Below are 9509 nucleotides of genomic sequence, written 5' to 3' on the forward strand. Positions count from 1 at the left end.
TAAGTGACTTGTGAACTAATTCCTCTGTGTGTGTATGTGTGTGTGTGTGTGTATTTAAATATTTTATTCTATTTTATGTGTATGAGTGTATTGCCTGCACATATGTAAGTGCACCTGTGTCGTGCAATGCCGTGGAGGTCAGAAGAGGGCTTCAGATTCTCCTGGAACTGGAGTTAAGGACAGTTTGTAGCTGCCATGTGAGTGCTGGGAATCGAACCCAGGTCCTCTGCAAGAGCAGTCAGTGCTCTTAACCGCTGAGCCATCGCTCCAGCCCCTTGATTTATATTTTTATTTCTACACATGTAATCAGTAAACTGTTTCTCTGTTCTAGTTTTTCCTCTTTGCCATATTGTAGCTTTAAAGTAGGTTAAAATTACTTGAAAATTTAAATAGTAATTTAAAAGTTGTGTTTTTATAATGTGTTTCAATTATTTAAAATTAAAAGTATCCATAATTTTATTTTCCTTAATATAAAATTGAACAGACATTTTTATAACTTGATTGTTTTTGTAGGAATTACATGTTGGTGAAAACCAGATTGAAACACTGCAGGCCGAGCATCTTCAGCAGCTGACTGCTGTCCTTGTGCTGGACCTGAGAGACAACAAGTTAAAGTCCGTTCCTGAGGAGATCGCTCTGCTGCAGTCTTTGGAAAGACTTGACCTAAGCAACAATGATATTAGTAGGTGAGTTGGAAAACCAAAGGACTAGACAGTAGAAGTCACGGCCATGTTGGATTATAATTTATTGTAAGTGTGTAATTTCAAAAAAAAAATCCTTTTTCAAAAATTTGAAATGACTATTGAGCTATAAAGAAAGAGCAGCAATCCTGGCAGCCAAGTTAATACACCTGTGGACACCACTGGAGGTCAGTCACAGAACTCTAAGAACAGTGTCCATCTGTGGCATTCACAGCTCCAGCTCTAGCTCCATGCCTCAACAGAGAAGGTGTGTCATAGGGTCTGTGGGGTTATAAGAGAAAGAGGAAGTGTGTGGCTGTCCAGGGAGGAGTAGGCCCCTGACTGGGACTAGAGTAAGCAGTTAGCTGCCCAGGACATACACACTTAAGAACACACCAGTGATCAGGACCATCCTCTCCTGAGTCCCACCAGATGACCTTAAAACAACGACTAAACATTCAGGTCACATGACAGTTGGTGTGTGTGACCCATGTGTCAGGAGGAAACAGCACAGACAGTGCTTTGGGAACTCTAAATGGGGTCCATGTGGGGCAGTCATAAGAATTAGGGCAGATAACCAGTTTTCATTATTTCAGAGCCACCAAAAGATGAACGGAACTGCCCTGAGTATTATCTTGTTAGAACCATCAGTCAGTGGTAGTCGGTGAGAGGCCTTGGGTAGGAGGGCTTTTGTAAATGGAAGAGTTTTAAAAAGCTTTATTAGTTTAAACTAATAATATTTGTCACTAAGGAATGCCTTGTCCATCTAATTGTGTGTTGACAGCTGTATAACGAGGCCTGTAATGTGGTCAGAGTGGGACTGAGAGGATGACAGACGTAAAAGGAGATGGACCAGGATAAGCTGTCTCTAGCAGCTGGCTGTGTTGAGCTGCAGAGGAGCAGAGTGGGTGCGGGGACGGTGGTGAGCTGCTAGACGGTATTAGAGCAGAAGTAACCAGCAGTACTGACTAACGTGGTGGCTTAAAGGAGAATGTCCCATGGGCTCAAGTATTTGAACGCCCATCCCCAGTTGGTAGCACTGTTTTAGGAGGTTTAGGAGGAAGCAAGGGTGGGCTGTGTCCTTGCCCATGTCCATTTGTCCCTCTGCTTCCCGTGAGTGCTCAAAGATAGGACTCTGAGCTTTCTGTTCTGGCTGCCTCCCTCCATGCCTACCCCACCTACCCCACTTACACTCTGAATTGGAAGCCCCTTCTACAAGTCCCCTTGGTCATGGTCCTTTATTACAGCCCCACAAAGTAGCTGATACACCAAAGGAGATCGACTGGGGCTTCCCAGGATTAGGCACCAACTAGAAGTGTGGGGCTTGGTGCAGCAAGGAGGCGCTATTACCAAAGAAAAGACTCATGGCAATTCTAGCTCTTCTGCACCCCTCTAGGCTTTCTCCTAACTACAGCATTACTCCTCAAACTACTACTGGAATAGTTTTTGCAGAAAGACTCAGGTCATCTGTGTCCCTGAAACGCTGTGATCTTTCCCTTTGTTATAGCTGTTTCCTAAGCCCATTGTGCTTTGGGATCCTTTAAGAAGCAGTAAAGGAAAAGTACAGATTGCGAGGCACCTGTGAGAGTCTTGCACAGTGAGACCCTGGAATTTGTTTGGGTTTTGGTTTTTAACAAATCAGTTCCTGAGGAATTTCAGAGCTGTAATCCCGTAAGATCTCATCTGGTGTGTCAGAGGTCACTGTCCTCAGATTGAGACATTTGACATTTGTGTGTGGTGCTGGGTGCAGTGTAGCCAGTGTTCACAGCTCCTGCCCATCTTTAGCAGTTTCAGCATGACAGCCTTGGAGACATAGTGGCCTTTTTCGTGTTTATCATTTATTTTGAGGGGAAATATTTTAGTGCTATTCTCAGATCTTTCTTGAAATTGTTATCATTTTTTGTAGTTCCCTCCTTGGTTGGAGTTTACTAGTGTTTACTGTTTCCCTGAACTCACTCTGTTCTTCGTAGTCTGCCCTGTTCACTGGGAACCCTTCATTTGAAATTCCTGGCTCTTGAAGGGAATCCTCTAAGAACTATTCGAAGAGAAATTATAGCTGTGAGTACATTTAGAATTCAGCTTGTTTGTGAAATTCACATGTACAGGTCAGTGCACAGCTGCAAACTGTGTCTTGCTGATGGGTGCCTCTGTCTTCACCCTTTCAGAAAGGAACGCAGGAAGTCCTGAAACACCTACGAAGCAAGGTCAAAGGTACTCCCTCTCTCCTGCTGTGCTCTGAAGGACTGTGAGAAGTGTGATATTGACAAGACATCAATTTAAATGTACTTCAGATAGGAATATTAAAGGGAAATGTCTGGCAGTTGTGGCCCAACCCTGTGTTCCTATATACCTTCCCAGGGCCGGTTTGTAAGTTTAAAATCATGATACCGATGCACTGTCTTCAGGCATTTGGATGTGGCCTACCAAAGTTTAGTGAGCAACTACTACTTGACTGTAAAAGGATCAGAGTTTCATGTTCAGTGTGTGCATGAGTTCTGACTTGGGGCTGCGGTGGGGTCCGTAGCCCCTCTCCACTCCCAGCTCTGCCACAGTGTGGCAGGAATTATAAATCCTGAGTGAACAGACACCCAAAGTGAGAGTGATGCTGTCCGTTTATTTCTCATGAGTCCATTTGTAGAGCTCACTGACAGTGGGCGTATCTCAGTTCCTAGTTTGTGTTGTCTCAGGGTCAATGACGGAAGACAAAAGTGGGTTCTGTGGGCGCATTGCCACGCAAGGATCATGTCCATGCAGCACCGGGTGCTCCTTGCATGGTACTGAGGAGGACGGCAGCCTTCAGTCCTAAATCAGCCATCGGAAAGTTCTCTGAAATTCTTACCTTTCACTGAATTTTCCTTCTTCCTCAGATATGTTTTGTCCTTTAGGGAAAAATAATTAGTCTGACATGAACCAGTGAGAGGTCATGTCAGAATAATCAAATCAAAATTTTCCTTTTTTACATTATGTGTGTGTGTGTGTGTGTGTGTGTGTGTGTGTGTGTGTGTCTGTCTGTCTGTCTGTCTGTCTAGTGCTTGAAATGGCACATGTGTGGAGGTCAAAGGACAGCTTTGGGGAGTTGGTCTCCTCTCTTTTCCACATGTAGGTTCTAGTATTGAACTCAGGTCCTGAGGCTTGGTGGCAAGTGCCTTTTTTTTTTAACCTGCTGAGCCATCTCATCAGCTACAAAGATTTGTGTTTTGTTTTTTTCTTTTGGGGTTTTGTTTGTTAATTTAATAATTGGTTACTAATGTATGGGTTAGACAAGTGCATGCAGGAGGACACAGGCTTTCAGGAGTCCGTTCTGTATGTCAGATTTGCTGAGCTGTCTCTCCAGCCTGGCACCCTGAGAAGGGCTGGGGTTGCAGGCATGTGCCACTGCTCTGTCTGTCTTTGTTTGTCCTGTCTTCTCTTACACAGGACTCCAGGACTGTCAGGTCCTTTCACACTGTTGAAAACCATCTGTTTTATTTTAGTTCTCCCTAGATTCTCCAAGTCTTGACAAGGCCATTTCTCTAAATGGAGGTTCTGCTTTCGCTGCTGTCTGTTCTTGTCCTCACTGTAGGGTGGTGGGTTTCTGTAGTGAGGTAGGTGAAGATGTGAGCACGTGCATGCTAGAAAATGTCTGCAGTAAATACAGCCTTGGCATTTGCCAAGAAAAACATCCAGCAATATAATGTCCAAAAGGTTCATTATACAAATTGCCAGATTTTGAGTGATGGGGATAATTACCTTCACCGTATCTTAAGTGAGAAGATAGTTATGTTATTTGGTAGAGTTTGAGGGAAATAGCATTTTCTGTGTGGTCCTTCACCTGTGTGGTCCTTCCCCTGTGTGGTCCTTCCCCTGTGTGGTCCTTCCCCTGTGTGGTCCTTCTCCTGTGTGGTCCTTCTTCTTTATTAGAGAAAGGATTGTTTTAAGTCACACTGTTAGAACTTTGTTTTCTATTAAATGTATTTTTTGGTTTTGTTTTGTTTTTCAGTCTTTTTGAGACAGGGTCTCCCTGTAGCCCTAGCTGTCTTGGAACTCGCTATGTAAACCAGGCTGGCCTTGAACTTATAGAGATCTACCTGCCTCTGCCTCCCAAGTGCTGGGATTAAAGGTGTGCGTCACCATGCGGGCTTTAACTATATTCTTAAATGAGCTTTGAATTGCTGGGAATAAAATATATGGCTATAGGTATTATCAATAATATCTAGAAATCATGGATACTGTTCTTATGTATCATTAACAATTCAAAGATGTCTTTGTAGTATAAATATTCATTTCATACAACTTTTGCTTTCCAGATGATGGACCTAATCAAAGTAACTCTGTTCCTGAAACAGCCATGACACTGCCCAGTGAGTCCAGAGTCAACATCCATGCCATCGTCACACTAAAACTGCTAGATTATAGGTATGAGATGCGTCTTCATCATGCATTCCCATGGAATGGGAAACTGTTGAGAAGGAACCCTTCAAAATAAGGACAGCCAGTGAGGGAGAAATTCAGGCGAGTGTCATGGGCACAGGTTCCTGGGATGGTAGATAGAAGAATTTAAAAGTGGACTGAAGGGAACTTGAGTCAGAGAGGGGGGTACTCTTGAGGTTTGGGGAAGGAGAAGGAAGAGGGCAAGGTCGGATGTTCCCCTTGGCACAGCACAGGTAGAGCTACACCCTAGAGGGTTGGTACACTCGGGGAGAGAGCATAGGTGCCTCGAGCCCGTGTTCTGAGAAGAAGGCACACAGCTGCTCTCCTTGTGGTGAGACAGCTTTTCTTGTGGAAGCAGCATGTGGTCCTCTCTGGCCAAGCAAGAGAGACACTTGTTCTGGATAGTGTTTGGGTCAGCCTTGTGGTCGGCTATGAGCTGCTCCGGTGGCCCAGCACTCGGGTGTGTCTAAGTCCGGAAGCCGCAGTGCCGACTGTAGGCTGTATTGTTATCATCCCACTGGCCGGGAGAACCAGGGAGCCAGGGAGCATTTGAGTGCCATCATTTTCCCCTGCACCTTCGTGGCCAGCTTGAAACCTGGCTGTTGGTTTCTCTTTAGTCAACAGCAGCCTGTGTGTCTGCCTCTTGTTGCAAGACCAATCTAGTTTATAGCGTGTGAAATCTGCCTCCTCTCTGTGTATCCCCTGTCTACAGGGTGCTGCAGACACTGACCATGCCATTTGTCTAGGAAAGCAGACATGGTGTTTGCCTGTCCTGGCTGTTTGGGTGGCAGACGGCCCAAGAGGACTTCTTCTTTCTTCCTGCCTGGCATCCCCTGGCAGGAATATCTGTTTCCAACTAGTAGCATTTGCAAAAACTTGATGAAATAAAAGCACATTCAACGTATAATGACCTATAAAAAAGTATATTGACCCCAAATGCTCATTCCTTATGTGATTTGTGTAAGAGAGACTGTTGGATTAATACTAGTATTTTTTTTTTTTTTTTAATGTGTATGTGTGTACTGCCTGCATGTAGGTAAGGGCACCCATGTCATGCAATGCCTGCGGAGGATAGAAGAGGCTGTCGGATCCTCTGGGACTGGAGTTACATGGCAGTTGTTAGCTGCCATGTGGGTGTTGGGATTTGAACCCGGGTCCTCTGCAAGAAGTGTTCTTAACCGCTGAGCCATCTCTCCAGCCCCAATACTAGTATTTTTATAGTAAGAGTTTATTATAAAAACATGAGCGACAGTTTTGATGTTCTCAAATTCAGTAGTTATCGCCTAGAGAAAATTTTATGTTCAAGGATGAGTCTGTTAAATAAAAAAGTATCATTTAGTTAATGAAAACCTTGACTAATAAACAGAGTTTGAGAGGTGGACTCTAGTTTATTTGAATACAACTTCAGTAGCGTCTAATAGTTGTATTCTGGGGATACACATTAAAACAGAAACAATCACAGTGTTTGTGTAAATTAAGAAAAGCCTATTTCTATGTGCGAGGGGAGTGCATTCAGTTAGGGAAGAAGCTGGATGGCTGTGCCCAGGCTGAGGTGCTAGTCAGGAGTCAGTGCTGCACAGGGTGGAGGCAGCGAGGGTTAGCGGTGCTGCCACACCCTTTTCCGGTTCCTTCCTGTGAGCCTGAGGTAGTGGGGAGGGAGGACAGGCTCCAGGCAGATAAATAATGAGGTGAGGGGTTTTGTTTTTTGGTGTTTTTTTTTGGTCTTTTTGACACGCAACCCAGCTGGCCTGGAACTCACTATGTAGGCCAGGCTGGCCTTAGACTCAGAGATCTGCCTGCCTCTGCCTCCCTGGAGCTGGGATTAAAGGTGTACCACCACACCCGGCAAATAACAAGATCCCCATCCTCTCCTGCGCCCACGAACCACAGCTTCCACCCACTGTTCCTTCCCATGGTTTTCGCCTTGAGATTCTTGGTACACCTAGGAGGTGCCAAGGAGGTCCACCTAGGAGGTCCACCTCTGTACTGGGATCTGTGTGCTCCTCTCCTCTCGTGTGGTGTGGCAGCACAATGGGTCTTCCACAGAGCACACCCCGCTTACTCAGTCAGTAGTCCGGACTCCAGTGTCAGGTGTCTTAAAAACAGTGGTGGGGATTATTACCTCAGGCTGCTTAAATTCTCTTCTCATTTTAGGCAGTTTCTCTCAGAGACTTTAATTTGAAAAGTACCCTAACGAAAATAGAGATCAGTCCACATTCTCAGAGCATGAATGCTCTCACTATGAGTTTAGGAGCGTCAGTTTCCTGTGGCTTGAGTGTTTCTGACTGGAAGAATGGAGATGTTACATCTCCACAGCTGTGCAACCTGAGTTTGAGGCCCCGAGCAGCCGAGTTAGGCCCAGGCCCACTCCCGTAGTGCTCCTCTGCTGTCAGGCTCTCGCTCCCTCAGCTGCTCCCCCACCGCTCCACGGGTTTCTTTTAAGGGGATGACACTGTATCAAGCATTAATAATTATGTATGCACATGTGTACATAATACCTAAGTAAATGATACTTGATACCTCTGCAAATTGATAGATCTGCAAATATTGGGGTATATTACATTTATTGAAACCCTTATTGAAATTTCTTTTTTTCTTTTGGTCTTTTTGAGACAGGGTCTTCCCTGTTGCCCCAGCTAGCCTGGAACTTGTTATGTATACCAGGCTAGCCTTGATCTCAGAGTTCCTCCTACCTCTGCCTGTGTAGATTGAGGAATTTACATCTCATTCAAATGGCAATTGCGGGGGGCACTCAGGAGAATTGCAAGACTCAGGCTGTCCTTAGTGCGTACAAATAGTTCCCACACCAAAGACATACACACAAGGGGTGCAGCGGAAGGGAAGTAAGTTTCTGTACAGCAAAGAAACCTATTAGCAGATCACCTCTCAGCCCACAGAATGGGAGAAAACCCTAACCGGCCACCCACCAGACAAGAGGCTGATATCCAGACAGTCCAAGAAATGGACTGTTTTCAGAAAAAGGATACAAATGGCAGAGGACTTTTTTCTTTTTAGACAGGGTCTCCCTGTTGCCCCAGCTGGCCTGGGGCTATGTAGATCAGCCTGGCCTCTGCCTCCTGAGTGTTTGGGATTAAAGGCATGTGCCACCATGCCCAGACCTGAAATTTCAAATGAAAGGAAACTTGTATTAAATTTGCAAAAAATGTGGCATAAAAATGACTTGCTCTTCAGATTCTAATTCCAAAGCAGTATAGTTCAGAGAAGGTGAATTGCAAAGCTCATTAGTGTTGACCCAGTTCAGCCCTCTGACTACTGCTGTGTCTATCTTGCCACACACCAATGGAAGCAGAAATCGGTCTAGGTGACTGGCCTGAACTAATCAGGTTAAAAGGCCTCTTCTTATCTTGCAGCTGTCACCGATGGCCCTTCTTAAAGGCTCTTAAGGAAAGGTTAGCAGCTCAGCTTTAAAATTGGGCTTTGCTCCGGTCAGCAGTAGAGGAGCAGTCTGCATTTGCTAGGTGCCTCCAGCTTCCTCCTTCTCGTGACTGGGCATGTGCAGAGAGGGCCTGGCAGCATGTTCTGTCTTCCAGAACTTCAGCTACCATGAAAATTTTATAAAATCTTGAAAGGCGTTTAGAAACAAGGTAGTATTTTATATCTTTCTGAATTGCTAAGAACATTTCGTTTTTAAACCACTTTTATTTAGTGATAAACAAGCAACTGTGATTCCTGATGACGTGTTTGATGCCGTGAAAAGCAACATCATCACTTCTGTTAACTTCAGTAAGAATTGTCTGAGTGAGATTCCTGCAAGGTAAGACCTTGATTGTTCCAGTAAGAGCTGTCTGAGATTGCCAAGGGTGGACCTGCTGGGTCCGCCTCCTCATCATAGTCACACCCTCAATGCACAGCACTGCCTTGCTATTAGTATTAGAGGGTGCAGCAAACTTGCCACTGTTTTGAGAAATGCATGGGGTCTTTAAAACGTGTCTTACTTTACACTGTGAAGTTGGAAAATGAGTATTAAGCTTATTAAACTCAATAAAATCATTTGTCCTATATAATGAAGTATCAAAGGAAGAATGTTGAGAGACAGCCCAGCGCCAGGTCCACAGGGGTTAAGAGAAGTTTCATTAGGGCTTCAAGCTAGGAAACTGCCAAGTATTTGGTTTTCCCAATTACGGTAAAAGCCAAATCGATGGAATTACTGATACTTTCTTCCAGGGAAATAACCCTTCACTCATCATTAGGTGCCATTTGTGCTGTGCTTTGTCGTCAGTATAGCTTTGTCAGTCTTAACTAGCAAAATCTTGAGGTTGTTGTATTAGTCAGGGTTCTCTAAAGAAACAGAACTGATAGAATGAATATATATATATGTATAGAGATTTATCAGCTTAGCTCACAGGATAGAGTCCAAGTAGTCCAACAATGGCTGCACCACACTGGAGAGGCTGAGAA

At 44.6% G+C, this 9509-nt stretch overlaps 1 protein-coding gene across 3 annotated transcripts in view; it reads left to right on the plus strand.

Annotated features, from left to right (window-relative positions):
- Lrrc40 (leucine rich repeat containing 40) overlaps positions 1 to 9509 on the plus strand; it is a 36036-nt gene that overhangs the window by 15078 nt on the left and 11449 nt on the right. For all 3 annotated transcript variants that reach the window (XM_008846088.3, XM_008846089.3, XM_008846090.3), the window contains 5 exons: positions 514 to 686; positions 2651 to 2738; positions 2846 to 2891; positions 4967 to 5075; positions 8758 to 8865. In XM_008846088.3, the coding sequence (XP_008844310.1) occupies positions 514 to 686; positions 2651 to 2738; positions 2846 to 2891; positions 4967 to 5075; positions 8758 to 8865 (524 nt within the window). The remainder of the gene's footprint in view (positions 1 to 513; positions 687 to 2650; positions 2739 to 2845; positions 2892 to 4966; positions 5076 to 8757; positions 8866 to 9509) is intronic.

This window comes from Nannospalax galili, unplaced genomic scaffold (assembly GCF_000622305.1).
Source record: "Nannospalax galili isolate Female #2095 unplaced genomic scaffold, S.galili_v1.0 scaffold442, whole genome shotgun sequence".
NCBI classification, from domain to species: domain Eukaryota; kingdom Metazoa; phylum Chordata; class Mammalia; order Rodentia; family Spalacidae; genus Nannospalax; species Nannospalax galili.